The sequence below is a fragment of the Grampus griseus genome (assembly GCF_964374135.1).
Source record: "Grampus griseus genome assembly, chromosome: 3".
Lineage (NCBI taxonomy): Eukaryota > Metazoa > Chordata > Mammalia > Artiodactyla > Delphinidae > Grampus > Grampus griseus.
The window spans coordinates 109,120,118-109,138,188 of record NC_139019.1 but is presented as its reverse complement, the minus strand read 5'-3'; the positions used below and the strand labels follow the sequence as shown (position 1 = coordinate 109,138,188).

At 47.8% G+C, this 18,071-nt stretch overlaps 1 protein-coding gene across 1 annotated transcript in view; it reads right to left on the bottom strand.

The window, feature by feature from the left end:
• SLC22A4 (solute carrier family 22 member 4) overlaps positions 1-18,071 on the bottom strand; it is a 48,185-nt gene that overhangs the window by 29,318 nt on the left and 796 nt on the right. Inside the window, exons 2-3 of the mRNA XM_082651525.1 lie at positions 2,602-2,705; positions 1,097-1,251 (exon numbers count right to left, since the gene is read on the bottom strand). Of these exons, the coding sequence (XP_082507651.1) occupies positions 1,097-1,251; positions 2,602-2,705 (259 nt within the window). The remainder of the gene's footprint in view (positions 1-1,096; positions 1,252-2,601; positions 2,706-18,071) is intronic.

The following is an 18,071-nucleotide window of genomic DNA, read 5'->3' as shown; positions in this document are numbered from 1 at the left end:
TGTACACACCCTCAACTAAGAGAACACAGGATCTCAAAAGCCAACAAGTCATCCAGAATCTCAAAATTGACCAGAATCATCTTACTAGATGCAGACTTTTGAGACAAGAAGAATCATTAGACTTACATTAAAGGGGCACTATTGGTAATTACGCTGTGACAATTGGGACAGCCAACAAGGAAATATGATCACACTGGAGATTATGGGAATTGGTGTCTATTATCCCAGATGTGCCCCCATCTCCCTTTCTCTCACCTGCTCAGAGGGAGCAGGTAGGCTCAGAGAGCCTGCTGGGGACTCTCACTCCTGCGGATGACCCTTATCACCCTGCCCGGAGCTCACCCTGCTGCCTCCCAGGAAAAGCTAGTAAAGGCCCTGGGGTCCTCCTCACGACCTTTAGCTTGTGAGTCACCCTCATGCAGCCTGATATTCCAGAAGCAAGGGTGCTGCTAGGAGATAGGACTGCTCTCAGCAGTAAGGCTTGTCCTGCATGCAGCTGATATGCTCTGGGGGTGGGCTCTGACTTAGGGGTGAGGCCAGATCTGCCCAATGATGGCTGGCTGGCACTGGACTCCTGTCTGCACGTGCCTCCTCCACCTGTGTACTGGGCACACCAACTACCCTAAGTACCTCCATGGGCCATGCCCAGCTGCCAGGAACACCCTTTAGCCCCAGCCCAGGCAGAAACCTCAAGCTTTCATAGCTCAGATCAAAGACACCCCTAGGCTGTCTCTCCCTCAAGATCCCCTCGTCTGTCCCTCTCCCGAGCCCTATGCTCCTGAAATGTGTCTCAGTTATTACCTGGCTGGTTCTTACCAGCTGCAGCTCTTCTTCATGGTCACATTTCAGGGCCCAGCAAGGAGCTGGCTCCCTGTGCGTGCCTGCCTTGCCTGCGACCCATCAAAGCACCTGTGGCTAGAGCCTCCACCACCAGCACATATATCCCCGAGGCTGATCACATTTTGGAAGCACAGCCCATGAGATGAGGTGCTTCCTTCTGTGCTAAGAGCACTCCCTGTGCCCTCTCCAGTGGCCCCCTCTTCCTAGGCCTCTCAGAGGGTTGCAAGAAGCCCTGTAGGTCAGAAGCCATTCCTACCTAGTATGAAGGCCACCACATAGTTGGAGATCTGGCCCATGCCGACGATGACAAATAACATGGTGAACATCTCCCAGTTGATGGAAAAAATCTGCAGGAAGCTGAAGCCAGTCTGCACAGCCATGGTTGCGAAGAGGATGGTCTTTCTGCCAAACCTGTAGAGTACAGCACAGGACAAGACATGGCCCGTGAAGTTCACAGCAGCACTGTCATCAGGGCATGTGGAAACTCTGAGTCAGGCATTGCTGCAGACTTTGTTTTTCTCAGGGCTGTGACAGGCTTCCTTCCTGTCATACCCTCCCAGGTTCTTCCTTGGTGAGGCCTCAGGCATCCATCTGCCCAGGAGGTAACTTTTGAGATTCTGAGCCTCCTGTATCTCGAAAGCACAGAGCAGCTTATGCAAGGACCATGTGGAAATCTACTCTTTAGAATGAGTCATAGTTGTAGAAGCTGCCATCATCTTTCTGGAATGTGAGTATAGATTGCAGATACATCTAACATCAGCAACATGAGAATTCTGTCAATCCAGAACCAAGAGTCCTTCTATGTCAGTGGTTTCCAACCTTGGCTGTGCCCGGAATCAAGAGAGCTTTAAAAAATACCGGTGCCAGCACCTGCCTTCCAACATGCTTATCGTCCGGATGTAGACAATTGGATGCAGTTTGGGTATTGGGACTTAAAAATATTCTCTACTGTGCATCCCAGATTGGGAACCACTGCTCTATGGAAAGTGTAGCTTCCAGCAACGTCCATTAATGACACTATAGTTGGCTTAAGTCTTTTTTTTTTTAATAAGTCTTAATTTGACTTTCTGATAGTGTCCAATGGCTAGAAGGGAACACAGGTATGAGCAGAACAGTCTCCCACCTCATCTTCCAAACTCAGTTCTCAGTCTGTTGGGTCTGGGGTCCCACTGGGCTTCATGACTGGGGGGAGGGACAGCCACTCCTCTGGGAAGGCTTCCCCAACACTGACGTTGAGCATTCCCACCTCCCTGCTCTGATACCCAAGAACATTCAAGGGCCAGTGAGGGCACCATCTCCCAGAGCTGCGATGCTGTCTCCTCCTGACTGTGTGCCCCAGGAGGCCCGGAACCAGCCTGGGTCAACTCTGTGGCCCCAGTGTCCAGCCAGGGGCCTGACCCACAGCAGAGGTGGGTGCACTGTTAGGGAAGGGTACTCCCCAGAGTCTGGCCCTGACTCCGGCTGATGGCTGGTTGTGGATAGATCACAAGGCATCCAAGAGCTAGGGGTGGGGTGGGGAGGCAGTGGGGAGGCAGCAGTGTATATTTTCGAGGGGTTTGGTGATATAAGGGCTCCACTTTTCAATGGGTCCCCGCAAGGGGCTGAGGGCAGAGGGCAGAGGAGACATCATGGTTCCTCCTATCGCTCACTTGGTGGCCTAAGGGGCCTCCCTTTCTCTGGGTGAAAATACCCTAAATTCAGTCCAACCCCAAGACAGGCAATGAATTGACAATCACCCTTCCTCCCGCCCAGTACCCTTACCTGTCTGACAGCTGCCCAGACACAAAGGAGCCGAGGAGCACGCCTACGAAGAACAGGGAGGTAGTAAGGGGCGTCTTCCAATCATCCTCACACACCAGACTCCACTGCCAGGGAAAATGGGAAGGAAGTGTGAGCCCAGATCCTCCAGCCCAGCTCCAAGGGCATAGCATGGCAGCCAGGCAGGCTCTCCTCCCCTGTGCCAGGCTGTCACTTTTATGCAAAGGGCATAGGCCTCGCAGCCCTGGGGTTGACTCCTGACGCTACCATTTACTGGGGCAAGTCACTGTCCTGCCTGAGGCTCACCCTCCTCTTCCGAAAGGGAGGGTGATACCTCTGGCCCTGCTTACATCGTGTATTAAGAAGTCAGCTGAGGCACGGCTTTGACTGGCGACCCCTCAGCTGTGAAGCAGTATGAAGCAAAGATGCCATTTCTGCTTCAGACGGCATCACAGCATGGAGGGAAGGTGTTTGAAATGCCTGCAGGGCAGGGTAGAGGGCATGGTCACATGATCCAGTTGTAAAAGATTCCTCTACTTTGTGGAAAAGTGCACGCGGTCCCCAGGGGCCTGTGATTATATTTTCTGAACAGAATCCTCCAGAGAACCCTGTGCTCCCTGGCCCACTTAGACCGTAGGCCACACCTAGGGCCTGATCTGGGGCTCCACTGTGCTAGGAGTGGGGTTCCCACCCCTCTCCAGTGCTCCTTATCTCCCTTCTGCAGTGCTCCTTATCTCCCCTCTGCACTCCTCTACCCTCCTTCCCATGCAGCCCTCACAGAAGTGCGGTCCCTCCCACTCCCCAGGGCCCGTGGGCTCTGGTAGCCCTAGCAAGTCCCTGCTTGTGAACCCATAGAATGAGAGTTTGAGGCAGAGTTTCAGTTTCCAGCTCTTAAGTCAATTCAGCAAAATCTCAAGGGGAGGCTGCAGAAAATTCAGTGTGTTCAGTGAGCTTTCATTAATTAAAAAACAAGCAGGTGGTGCCAATAAATATTTTGGGGCTGTGGTCACGGTGTTGCCGTGTGTGGCAAGATGATCCAGACTATAGGAAAAATCCCCTGCCTCCCACCCAATCCCAGCCCCACCCAGCAGTGGTGCTGCTCCCATGACATTCCCAAAGCGATCTAGATCTTAATCCTCACAACTTCCCTGAAATAGATTTATAAATGAGTTCACATATTTATATCATGTCCCATCCGCAGCAGAGAGAGGCGTTTATAAGAATACATACAAGAGAAATGTGTACAACAAAAAGCTAAGGGAATCCGGGAAAATGAAAATCTCAGGGGAGGAGGGGTTACAAAATAACCAAGCCAGTGGTAAGACTGACCTCTGGCTGTCCTGCCCAAAGGCCTGTCTGCTTGCCAGGGAAGCCCTGAAATCTGGCTTTGAATATCCCAGCAGCTCAACTCTCAGGATCACGGTGTGCAAAGTGATAAACTCATTCTGCAAAAGCTCGGTTTTTCTGAGTACTGAGACCTGAGAGAAGCCTCTCCTATATACTTCCTTCCACAAAGGGGCCACTCTGTGTTGTTGAGGATAATGTCTTTGAGAACACCCCCACCCTGGAGACAATAACAAGATTCATAAATCTGCCTCTGCTTGTTCTCACAATGCTGGTTACAGGTGGGACGCCCAAGCACAGCTCTGCAGAAGAAAAACAATGTGGACCGGAAACTCTGCTCTCTACCCCTCAGGCACAACTGAGGATAAGTCTGAAACCACACCCAGAGTAGTGTTGCTTCAACTGGGGTACCTGAATAGGCTTCAGGGGAAAGGGCACAAACCCTCCAAAACTATATGGCCAGATTCATGTGCCCTGCAAGGCCACGGGTCAGAAGGGGTAGACAAGACACGTACCTGAATTAATGACCACCCACTTCTAAAACATCACTCACCGAAGTGTCAGAAAAGATCTTGGGATCTGCCCCAACACACAAAGAGGTTAGTGACTGCGGCCCCAGAGCCTCATGATGTGGAGTATAACCCATTTTGCAGAAGAGTAAACTTAGGCTCTGAGACTGGTGTTTGCCTGAAGTCATAGCAAGTAAATACCAACTTGGGCCTCAGAACTTAACCTTGTACCCATGTCCCGCTTTGGACAAGAACTCCAAAGACCAGACAAAACGAGTTTATTACGCCCTACACTTCTTCAAGGAACGTGACACCAGGACTAGTGGCAGAAGATCTCCCCCACACCACAGCCTTTAGCCTTGGACAGAGCCAAGAAAATCCCAAGTTTGGTAGGGGTGTTAACGTGTCCATTATCAATCAACACCATTCCATCTGCAGTTAAGCAGAAAAGCTCTTCCAAAGATAATGTGCTCTCCTTTGTGTTTTTAAAAATATTTTTCTGTCAGGAATTGCCTTTGGGCAGGATAGATAGCACTTAGAGAAAGAAAGGAAAGAGGAAGGCTGTTAGATGTGGAGCCAGGCATTGCATGAGCAAAGGTAGTAAACAGGACTGGCTACCTAATTTGCAGGCCCAGTGCAAACTGAAAATGCAGGACCCCTTGTTCAAAAATGATTAAGAATTTCAAGACGTTGGGACTTCCCTGGTGGCGCAGTAGTTAAGAATCCATCTCCTAGTGCAGGGGACACGGGTTCGAGCCCTGGTCCGGGAAGATCCCACATGCCGCGGAGCAACTAAGTCCGTGTGCCACAGCTACTGAGCCTGCACTCTAGAGCCCACGTGCTGCAACTACTGAAGCCCACGTGCCTAGAGCCTGTGCTCCGCAACGAGAGAAGCCACCACAATGAGAAGCCTGCGCACCGCAACAAAGAGTAGCCCCCGCTTGCTGCAACCAGAGAAAGCCCATGCACAGCAACGAAGACCCAACACAGCCAAAAAGAAATAAATAAATTTATAAAAAAAAAAATTTCAAGACGTCAACAGCAGAGCATTAAAACCAAGTGTGGGGTCCTGTGTGACTGCATGGGTTGATGCCCATGAAGCTGGCCCTGATAGTGGGTCAAGCCTAGTCTCTTTGGGGAATGGAGCAAGGAAAGGAGTTCTGAATTGGGTGCTGAGAAGGGTGAGGTGAGGGCCAGCTCCCCATTGCTCTCCTACTGGAGGCCATGAGGCCATGCTTCTAGGTCCCCCTTCCTTCCCTGAAGAGGGGCCCAAGAAGCCCTGTCAACACCATGCAGGGAGATCCTGTTCACACCTGGCAGGGGAAGGCAGCTGGACCTCATGGCTATTTATGGTTGGTTCCAAGGCTGGGTTCCCTCTTGGGGAATTACTGTACCCAGAGAGTCTTTTCGAAAGCCGCAGGAGACCTGGTAATAGGACAAGATTGGCAGATAAAGTTTTCACTGTGGCTTTTGGAACTGGGGTCCAATAAATCAGCTGCCAGCCTGTTTTCTCCACGGGGCTATTCTTAAGGAGGCCAGGCCCTGCCTGCCCCAGTCCCTTGGGGTTTCTAGGGGTGTGTCTTGGGGCCTCAATAGCCAGGTCCCAGGGAACTCCCTGTGGTTAACAATGACATGGCAGGACCAGTGGGAGACAGTCTTTTCCTTGATGAGACAGAACTGTCCCGTGGGTCTCTGCACATGTGTGTACACACACGCACACACAAACATATATACACAGTCAGCTCAGAGGCTAATGGCTGATGGCCTGGTAAGGAGCTGCCTGGCATCGCTCTGGAGCTGTGCTTTAAAGTCAAATACCACCATTACTGAAACATAACCCACATTCCCACACACACCATAGACAAAGAGTAGAATGTCCCAGACTGTGCCGGGTTGAGGCCCTGGATGTGCTCTCACAGGATTACTGTGTCTGTCTCATCCTCAAGGTCTTAGACCAATGTTCCCTAACAGAGCAGAGTAAGCTCCATTTGGCTGGGCCATCTAGCCTTCAGCTCTGCTTTAAAAAACAAAAAACCACGTCACAAGGTAATAGGGGACATAAGGTCACTCTTGGCCTAGAAGAATATGCGTCTCATGCCCTCAACAGTAATAATAATAGGAAGGACAAGTACAGTGTATTGTGTGCTCACTGTGTGCCTTGCATTACTCATGGGATCTCAAAGTTGCCATGTGAAATGGGTATTCTCTTTATCCCCATTTTACAAATGAGTTAATGAAGGCATAGGGCAATGAAGTGACTAGCCTGAGTTCTAGTGGATTGGTAAAAGGAATTGCTTAACCATTTATTCAACCATCACTGAGCACATGCTCTGGGCCAGACTGTGTATGGGGCACAAAGCAGACATGGTCACTGCCTCCACAAAGCTCAAGGTCAAGCATACTTTACAGGACAGATCAAGTGTGCACATGTGCATGCATAAGCCCAGCCGTCCTGGGTGGGGTGGGCTTTGTTCTGGGCCACTGTGCTCTCTGGCTAGAGAGGAAAAGAGGCACCTCCTGCTCAACCTTCTCCAGGTGGACAGAGTTCTAAAACCTGAACACGTTCATATAATCATTCTAGATAACTAATGCATGTACAAGGCTAGGCACGTGGTAGATGCTTAACAAATTGTCGATGAATGAATGTTGAACAATTAGGAGTAATGGAAAATTAGTTTGGAAATGTGTGGTATCACACACTGTCCTTTTTTTTTTTTTAAATTTACATTTATTTATTTATTTTTGGCTGCGTTGGGTCTTTGTTGCTGTGTGCGGGCTTTCTCTAGTTGCAGCGAACAGGGGCTACTCTTCGTCGCAGTGTGCGGGCATCTCATTGCTGTGGCTTCTCTTGTTGCAGAGCACGGGCTCTAGGAGGGTGGGCTTCAGTAGTTGTGACACGCAGGCTCAGTAGTTGTGATTCACGGGCTCTAGAGCACAGGCTCAGTACTTGTGGCACACGGGCTTAGTTGCTCCGCGGCATGTGGGATCTTCCCAGACCAGGGCTCGAACCCGTGTCCCCTGCACTGGCAGGCAGATTTTTAACCACTGCGTCACCAGGGACGTCCCTCACACACTGTCCTTTGAAAATCACCCTCAACTTTGAACTCTCCAACTAACCAAAGTCTAGCAATTTTAGCCTTTACCAAAGCCATAAAGGATCATAAAGATAAGTGTATCCCTGTGACCTGCATAGAACTGAGAACTCTGGAAGGCAGCCTCATGTTGAGCAAAGAGCACAGGCTCTCTTGGGTTCTACCACTTCCAGCTGTGTGACTTTGGGCCACTCATTCACCTCCATTAGCCTGTTTTCTCATCTTCAAAGAGGTGACAATAATACTCCCTCTTGAGGTTGTTATGAGCATTAGACAGGAAATGTAAGTAGTGTGTCTGACAGTGACACATTACAGGCCTCATTAAATGGTAGTTCCCTTTCTACTAATCTCATGCCTTTGTCCTAACCAAAACCATGACTTATAACAAACAGCATTAATGAATAAGCAAAGCAGGTTATACTTAAACCTGACTAGGCAGAAGAGATTGTTAGAAAACAGAACTTTCTATTCAATGACTAAAAACCAGAAAAGCTTTTACCACAAGGTTTAAAATCCCTTTATAAATGGACTTCAATCTCAGAGACAGCTGTGAATGAAAAACTAGCAATGGTTCATTTAAGAATGGATTTCTGGGCTTCCCTGGTGGCGCAGTGGTTGGGGGTCCGCCTGCCGATGCAGGGGACGCGGGTTTGTGCCCTGGTCCGGGAGGATCTCACATGCCGCTGAGCGGCTGGGCCCATGAGCCATGGCCGCTGAGCCTGCGCGTCCGGAGGCTGTGCTCTGCAACGGGAGAGGCCACAGCAGTGAGAGGCCCGCGTACCGCAAAAAAAAAAAAAACAAAAAAACAAGAATGGATTTCTATGTGTTCTCTTATAGTTATATTTTTCATTCGGGGGGAAGAAGAGGAAGGAGTAGTTAGTTAATAATAGTATATATATCCACCCACAATTTCTTCTTTATAACTTAGTTGCAGACTTAAAACTGGAAATTTCCTGACCATTGGGGGGGAAAAGCTGGCTACTTAATTCTTTTTGTTTATAAGGTCTTTAGTGAGGTATAATTTACACACCATAAAATTCATTCTTATGTTTACAATTCAGTGGTTTTTACTATATTCACAGAATTGTGCAATCATCAGCACTATCTAATTTTAGAATGGCTTCATCACTCCTGAAAGAAACCCCACACCCATTAGTAGTCACTTCCCATTCTCTTTCCTCAGCCTGTGGCAATCACTAACATACTTATGAATTTGCCTATTCTGGACATTTGATATAAGTGGAATCATACAATATATAGTCTTTTGTGACTGGCTTCTTTCACTTAGTATAATGTTTTCAAGGTTCATCCATGTTGTTGTACCAAATATCAGTACTTCATTCCTTTCTATGGTTGAATAATATACCATTGTATGGATATACCACCTTTTATTTAGCCATTTATCAGTTGATAGACATTTGGATTGTTTCCACTTTTCGGCTATTATGAATAAAGCTGCTATAAACTTTTGTGTACAACACTTTGCAAGCGTATATGTTGTCATTCCTCTTGGGTATATATGAGGAGTAGAATCACTGAGTCATATGATAAATCTATGTTCAACCTTCTGAGAAACTTGAAAAATGTTTTCTAAAGTGGCTGCATCATTGTACAATCCCAACAGCAATGAACGAGGGTTTTAATTTTTCCATATTCCTATTAACACTTGTTATTGTGTGTCTTTTTTTTTAATTTATTTATTTTTGGCTGGGTTGGGTCTTTGTTGCTGCATGTGGGCTTTCTCTAGTTGCGGTGAGGGGGGGCTACTCTTTGTTGCGATGTGCAGGCTTCTCATTGCGGTGGCTTTGCTTGTTGCAGAGCACCAGCTCTAGGTGTGTGGGCTTCAGTAGTTGTGGCTCGTGGGCTCAGTCACTGTGGCTCACAGGCTTAGTTGCTCCATGACATGTGGAATCTTCCTGGACCAGGGATCGAACCCATGTCCCCTGCATTGGCAGGCAGATCCTTAACCACTGCGCCAGCAGGGAAGTCCCTATTGTGTGTCTTTTTAATTTTAACCATCCCAGGGGTGTTAAGATGTATCTCCTTGTGGGTTTTTATTTATTTATTTTTATTTATTTATTTTTTTTGTGGTACGTGGGCCTCTCACTGCTGTGGCCTCTCTCGTCGCGGAGCACAGGCTCCGGACGCGCAGGCTCAGCGGCCATGGCTCATGGGCCCAGCTGCTCTGCGGCTGGGGCACAAACCCGTGTCCCCTGCATCGGCAGGTGGACTCTTAACCACTGCGCCACCAGGGAAGCCCCTCTCCTTGTGGTTTTGATTTGCATTTCCCTAATGACTAATGATACTGAACACCTTTTGTATTGAATCTGTAGATCAATCTGGGGAGTTTTGCCATCTTAACAATATTGCCTTCTGCTTCATGAACAGAACGTGAGATGTCTTTCCATTTACAGTAAGTCCCCTACATACAAACGAGTTCTGTTCTGAGAGCACACTTGTAAGTCCAATTTGTTTGTAAGTCCAACAAAGTTAGCCTAGGTACCCAACTAACACAATCGGCTATATAGTACTGTACTGTAACAGGTTTATAATACTTTTCACACAAACAATACGTAACAAACAAACACAAAAAATAAAGAAAACATTTTTAATCTTACAGTACAGTACCTTGAAAAGTACAGCAGTACAGTACAACAGCTGGCATACAGGGGCTGGCATGGAGTGAACAGGCAAGAAGAGTTACTGACTGGAGGAGGGAGAGGAGGTGGGAGATGGTAGAGCTGAAGGATCATCAGCAATGAGAGACAGGGCAAGCTGCAGTTTCACTCATGCCTTATATGACTGGACACGCGAACGCACATTTGCATCTTTGAAAGTTCACAACTTGAAGGTTCATATGTAGGGGACTTACTGTATTTATATCTTATTTAATTTCTTTTAAAGATGCCTTGTAGTTTTCAGAGAATAAGTTGTGCATTAAAAAAAATTATTCCTGAAGAACTTCCTTTAGTATTTCTTGTAAGGCAGCACTGGTAGCAAGAAATTCTCCCAGGTTTGTGTGTGCATGCATGTGTGTGTCTGCGAATGTCTTTATTTCATTTTTAAGAGATAGTTTTGCTAGATACAACATTTTTGGTTGATGTGTTTTTTCTTTCAGCACTTTGAATATGTTATCCCACTGCCTTTTGGCCTCTCTTGTTTCTTATGAGAAGTCAAATATAAATCTTATTGGGGTTTCCTTGTATGTGTCCTATTTTTCTTGCTGTTTTAAAAATTCCCCTTGGTGTTTAACTGTAAATAACTTTACCATGATGTGTCTGTGTGCAAAACTCTTTTTGTTTCTTCTATTTGGAGTTGAGCTGCTGAGCTGTGTAGATTAATGTTTTTCATCAAATTTGGGAAGTTTTCAGCCATTATTTCTTTCACTATTTTTTTTTCTGCTCCTTCCTCTCCTCTCCTTCTAGTGTTCCCATTATGCACATGTTGGTCTGGTTAATAGTGTTCCACATTTCTCTAAGACCCTGTTCATTTTTCTTCATTCCTTTTTTCTGTTTTTTGGGTTACATAATTTATATTGCTCTGTCTTCAAATTTGCTGATTCTTTCTTCTGTCTGTTCAAATCTACTATTAAGGCTCTCTAGTGAATTTTTAACTTTCAGTTACTGTATATTTCAACTCCAGAACTTCTATTTGATTCTCTTTTTTATAGATTTTATTTATTTATTTATTTATTTATTCTGTGGTACGCAGGCCTCTGGCTGTTGTGGCCTCTCCCGTTGTGGAGCACAGGCTCCGGATGCGCAGGCTCAGTGGCCATGGCTCACGGGCCCAGACGCTCCGCGGCACGTGGGATCTTCCCGGACCGGGGCACGAACCCGTGTCCCCTGCATCGGCAGGCGGACTCTCAACCACTGCGCCACCAGGGGAGCCCTATAGCTTTTATTTTTATATCTTAATTGGTATTCTGTATTTGATGGGACATCGTTATCATACCTTCTTTTACTTTTTTTTATTGCTTTTTTAAAAATAAATTTATTTATTTATTTTTGGCTGTGTTGAGTCTTTGTTGCTGTGCACCTGCTTTCTCTAGTTGCGGTGCGTGGGCTTCTCATTGCAGGGGCTTCTCTTGTTGCAGAGCACGGGCTCTAGGCACGTGGGCTTCAGTAGTTGTGGCTCACGGGCTCTAGAGCGCAGGCTCAGTAGTTGTGGCACATGGGCTTAGTTGCTCTGCAGCATGTGGGATCTTCCCAAACCAGGGCTTGAACCCATGTCCCCTGCATTGGCAGGTGGATTCTTAACCACTGCACCACCACGGAAGCCCCTCTTTTATTTTTTAAAACATGAATTCCTTTAGTTCTTTGAACATATTTATAATGGCTGCTTTGAAGTTTTTGTTAGATCTGACATCTAAGCCCTCTCAGGCATTCTATTTCCTGCTTTTTTTTCCCTGAGTTTGGGTTACATTTTCCTGTTTCTTTGCATGTATTGTAATTTTTGGTTAAAAACTGGACATTTCAGGAAATATATTGTGGAAACTCTGAGCATTGAACAGCCCCCCCAACCCTGGGGGTGCTTGTCTTTGTTTTTGTTTGTTTGTTTATTTGTTTAATGACTTGGCTGGACCCTTAGTGAAGACTATTTCCCCTGCAGTGTGAAGCCTCTGATGTTCCTCCTCAGAGGGCACAGCCTTGGGCATGTACACAGTCACCCTGGGATGACAATGGTTTTAGCAGGGCTCTTTTTGACTGTCTCTTTCCCCAGTTTTTCTATTAAGCTGTTTGCCTCTGCTGATATCACACCTAGCTGTTAGGCTCCACCAATTACTGGCTCATTCCTTTATTGTTTTCAACAATGCTCTGGGGCACAAATCATTCTATAGTCTAGCTCAATTAAATTCAAGCCCCTCTGAAGGAGTAGTTTTGAGGCAAGTCTTTGAGGTTTGTTCTGACTGCTCTGAGCTGTCTCTTTTTCTGGTTCTCTCTGGTAATCTAGTTGCCCTATGGGTTAGCTTTTTGCTCAAATGGAGCTACCAGTCTCCTCTTAATTGTTTACTACCACAGTCTCCATTGTTTTAAAGAGCACTCTTAGGCTTCAACTTCTGCACAGCTTGTTTCAAATGAAGTTATTTCCTGTGGGGACAGCTTCAGAGCTCTCTGTTGTTATGGACTACTTTTCCCCTGGGGAAAATCTCTGAGCCCCTGCTCCAGGACTGGGGGGAAGGGAAGGTGCCCTCAGAATGACACCCCCTGCCTTATGAGTTAGAGGCTGGTTGGAGGTAGTAGCATCCCTCTTTTTGGCTTGCCTCTCCTGGCATGGAATCTCCACTCTACAATAAGCTGGGACAAGGGCAACCAGGGCCTCAATATTCTCAGCCCGTGGAACCTGGAGTAGAGGCACCACTATATTAATATGGGCTGAGTGGAGGATGGGATCCCCAAGTCTCCTGGCTGCACTCACCAGGAATTAGCCTCTGCAACTTGGAGCTCAGGAGATGGAGGGAGGCTAAGTCCTAAAATGTTCTCAGTATCTTTTTTTCTTTATATTAGAGGTAAAGAAAAAGCACCCATAGGTGGAGAGGCCTCAGTTCTGTGGTCATCAGAGGTGGAGCCAAAGCAGAAGGCCCAGGTAGTTTAAATGGGATGGTGGGAATGGAATGGAGGGGCCTGAGGGAAGAAGGGGCACTCAGGGACCTGGCTCTCCCACTTGCGTCCTGACATTAGATCCAACACAGCTCTACCAGGCTCCACTCTGGGAATAAAAGCAAATAGGATGGGGTCTGTGCCAGCCACGTAGCACCAAGGGGCAACTCTGGAAGGTGCCACTATGAACCTGCCTTCCAGTCCTGCAAACACAGAGCAGAAGCCACCAGCCTTGCGCTGTCTGTGCCAATCGCTAGGGCATGTGAGTCAGCCAAGCCTTTCCCCAGAGCCTCCATTCTCTCTGCTTCAAATGAGGATCCCTGCCTTTTCTTTGTTTTTTTGGGTTTTTTTGGACTGTACAGACATGCTTAAAATCATACCAAGGCTTCAGATAACAAGGCAGGCCTGCGTTAGCCTTGAATATAAATCGAATATAGCCTGTCACAAAGAAGAAATAACAGTCCCTTCCGAAGCCTGAGGCACCTGCAGCTCTTCTGACCAGCTCTGCCAAGCCTTGTTTTTGTCAATGCACCACCCTACCTCTTGGACAAAGTGTGAGGGCTCTGCTGCCCACCAGGAGAGATGGACAAAGTCTGTTTGTCCAGAAACTTGGCAGGAGGTTCGGGTGAAGCAGCCTCGAAACAAAGGCACATTCTGAGATCCTGGTGGCGTTTGTCAGAGGAACAGAGCTTAGAGGCAACAGGCAAACTGTTTGGCGTGAGGCAGCTGATAAACAAACAGGGAAGCAAATTCAGGCCAGAGCTAGGGAAAGCCCCTCAGTCTCCTTTATTTGTTCTCTTTCTGAAGCACTGACTGGAAATAAAAGTCTGTTGGTACTGGCTGGAGGCAGAGGTCCCCACTTTATCCCCTTTGGAATCTGCCAGAGGGCAGGTCTGGGTTGTGAACTTGGTTAATATTCAGGCTGTCCCAACAGCCAAGTTGCCAGTCTCACACTAGCCAGCAGTATTCCAGGGCAGCCTGCAGGCCTGATGGAAAGATAACAGCCTAAACTCTTCACCTTTGGCAGAGCCCACCCAGGCCCCAAAAGAGGTACATCTCTATGAGCTGCCACATGGAGTCCCATGTAGTTGTCCGTCAGATGCCAAGCTCAGTCTGTCTCATTGTTCCCGCCTTCGCTGCTCCTAGTGCCCCCCATAAGCACCCTGTTAGCAGAGGATAAGGCTCCCTTGTTCCTATTTCATACCTTTGGGCTGTGGGTGGAGAATCAGTGTGTCCTGTTCTGTCCAAGCCCTGACCCCAGGTCCCAAGAAAGACAGCACAAGGCTAGTGCCTCCAGAGGCCCAGGCCCGTTGTTGGACGTTCTATCATGGTGAAGGGCATAGCTGCCTGCAGCTCCACCCATGAGTTCCTAGAGGAAGGAAACTACCTTATACACCTATACACATAGGCAGACGCACCCACACAGTTCCCAGCTCAGACACCAGGTTCCCGCCTCCTGGCATTCTCTAAAAGGCATTTCCACAGCAGAACATGCCATCCTTGGGTCCCTGGCTGACCCGTCTTCCCTGTGAAAGGGTCAGGGGGTTGGCTCAGGTGGGCTTCTCTGTCCCAAAGGGTATGCCCATCAGGAGATCCCTTCAGAGGTATAAAGCAGAGACAATCTGAGGGTGGTCCCTCTACCTGTATGGTGCCAGAGAGATGCAGAAAACTTACTCAGGGCCCCTGTGCTTGATCTTGTTGGGGAGCTGAGGCCATTTCTCCCCCTGGCACAGTAGATTCAGACCTGTGTCCTATTCTCTGGGCCTTAGAATTCCACCCCAGGAAAGGGGCTCTGCCTCCAGCAAGTCTCATCACCCATTATACTGGCTACAACCTGGACCTTAGAACAGCTCCCACAATGCCCATGGTGCCCAGCCAGAGGTGATGAGGTCTTGCCCTTTCCACTCCTCATCCACCCACCTATGATGCCCATTTTGCTGGTGCTATGGGATATAGCATGGCACATGATCTCATCGAATCCTCCCAACAACTTGGATAAGCTGGACATTCTTATGATTCTCATTTTTAACAACTATAATAAAATTCACACAACATAAAATATACCATCTCAACAATTTTTAAGTGTACAGTTCAGTAGAGTTAAATATATTCACATTATCATGCAACCAATCTCCAGAACTCTTTTCATCTTGCAAAATGAAACTCTATATCTATTAAATAACTCCCTGTTTCCCTCTCCTCCCAGCCCTTGGCAACTACCATTCTACTTTCTGTTTCTATGAGCTTGGCTACTCTTCATATCTCATATAAGTGAAATCATACAGTTTCTGTCTTTTTTTTTTTTTTTTTGTGGTACCCGGACCTCTCACTGTTGTGGCCTCTCCCGTTGCGGAGCACAGGCTCCGGACGCGCAGGCTCAGCGGCCATGGCTCACGGGCCCAGCCGCTCCGCGGCATGTGGGATCTTCCCAGACCAGGGCACGAACCCGTGTCCCCTGCATCAGCAGGCGGACTCTCAACCACTGCGCCACCAGGGAAGCCCCAGTTTCTGTCTTTTTGTGTCTGGCTTATTTCACCTGGCATAATGTTCTCAAGTTTCATTCATGTTGTAGCATTGTGTCAGCATTTCCTTCCTTTTTAAGGCTGAATACTATTCCACTGTATGTATATACCACATTTTATTTATCCATTCATCTGTTGCTGGACATTTGAGTTGCTTTTACGTCTTTGGCTATTGTGAATAATACTGCCACGAACATGGGTATACAAATATTTCAAGATCCTGCTTTCAATTCTTTTGAATATACACCCAGAAGTGGTATTGCTGGATCATACGATAATTCTATTTTTAATTTATTGAGTCTGCCACACTGTTTTCTATGGTGGCTGCACCATTTTACATTTTGTGCATGAGGGTTCCAACTTCTCCACATCTTTGTTTGTTATTTTTCTGTTTTGTTTGTTTTTAATAGCAGCCAACCTAATGGATGTGAGGTGACATCTCATTGTGGTTTTGATTTACATTTCCTTAATGATTAATGATGTTGAGCATCTTTTCATTTGCTTGTGTCCCCTTTTATAGATAAGGAAATTGAGGCATTGATTGAGCAGTGATGCAACCTGTTTAAGTCAGCCCAGTGCTTGGGGGTGGGGTCAGAACAGACCCACCTGTCTGACTCCAGAGCTCCTCCTTGTGCCACCACCTTTCTAGGCAGAACCACCTCCCCCCTACTTACTTTCATGCTTCTCCCCTCCTTCCTCCCAACCACTAGTGCTCCTTTGCCTTTTATTTTACTCCCAGCACCCAAAAAGGTAGCAAGGAAGGGAAAGGCTGCTGAAAAAAGCAAATCCTGGTGCATGTGTGTGAGTGTGTGATGATGTGCATCCCCAGAGGTGTCCACAGGCCCTTGTGAGCACGGTACAACAGGGATAGCTATGGACTTGTAAGCCAGCAGCTACCTACCCCTCACACCCTGAGGTGAACAAAACCAGTAAAGAAGGGGAAAGAGACAGGTCAACCCAGCTGTCAAGGAGGGCTGCAGCCAGTAGGGCCAGCTCCAGCTCAGGTGCTGACCACACTTCTAGGAGCTAAGGTGGGGTGAGCTGGCCCCTACTTTTGGATCCCTCAGGATCAGGCTGTGGGCAGAGGGTGGGTAAGCACTAGGAACCCCTGCTAGGGGATCAAAGCCAGAGAAGCACGGCCACCTCAGGGCCCAAGGTAGGCATGGAACCAATGCTGGAGGAATCCAGAGGCGCTCCATAGGCTGAGCCCACTTTCTACTGGTCTTATAGACTTAAGAGCCACCACTCCCAGCTGGCCACCCATCTCTTGCCAAGGCAACTCCCACAGCTTCCTCACTGGTCTTCTTGATTTTCATAGCAGCTTGAGACAGTTCTTTCTAAAAACACAAATCTGACCATGTTACCCCTTCCTTGGAACCCTTACTATTTCCTCGCTGTCCTCAGAATATACTCAACTCTTCAACATTCCTACCAGGCTCACTGTGGACAGGCCCCTGTAGGCATTTCTAGCCTCACCTGCCATCCGTTGAACTCCAAGCCACCCTGATCTATGAAATCTCATTCCCAGAATCTTCCATGTTCTTTGCCTGGACAAGTCCTGCTCATATTTCCAGACTCAGTTCAAATTTATCATCCCTTCTTAAAGGAGTTCCTCACCCTGCTATCCCCACAGAGAAGGCCGTTTTTTTGCCCCAGGTCACACAACAAGCCAGCCAGTATTTGAATTCAGGTTCCAGAACCCTGTTATTAACCAGGTTTGATGTTAGCTCTCTCGAACACAGCCAGTGTCCCTGTCGGTATCTGAGCTTCAAAAGCAGACCCCACACCCCAGATGTGTATAGCCTGGTGTTCAGCACAAGGCCAGACATGGTGTCTAATTATTGCCACATTGTGCTGGGGAAGGGGATAAAAGACTAGCAGAGGCCATGCTCAGGTTTTCACATGGTGCAGAGGATGGGCCAGAAACTGGGAATCCTACCTGCCTGATTAATAGCAGGAAACTAGTCTATGAGGATACCCTCCTCAGAAGGAGATGTGCCTGACATAGCATCTCCTGGCCCTTACCAGATGCAAAGCAGGAAATGCAGAGGACAAAGTACGTGTGTATTCTGACTGCTGAAACTTAGAAATCCTGCCACCAAACCACTTAGGATGCTAAGGGGCTAATGGCATAAGCCGGAGCCTCTGTCCACCACTGGGCCCTATGCTCAGACGGTCTCTGTGAGTCTGTCCCTTCAGGAGTGCCCTGGGGCCAGGGTTATGCCTCCTCTAGTTCCCTGTACTCCACCCGTATCAGGAGGCCTTCTGCTCCTTTTCAGAGAAACTGGAGGCTCAGGACAGGACCCAAGCCTTACCATAGTTGTATGGCAGAGCAGGAGACCCCGTGATGCTTCCAGAAGCCTGTGGCCAGGGAACAGACCACACCTGCCCATGCCCTGCCCAGCA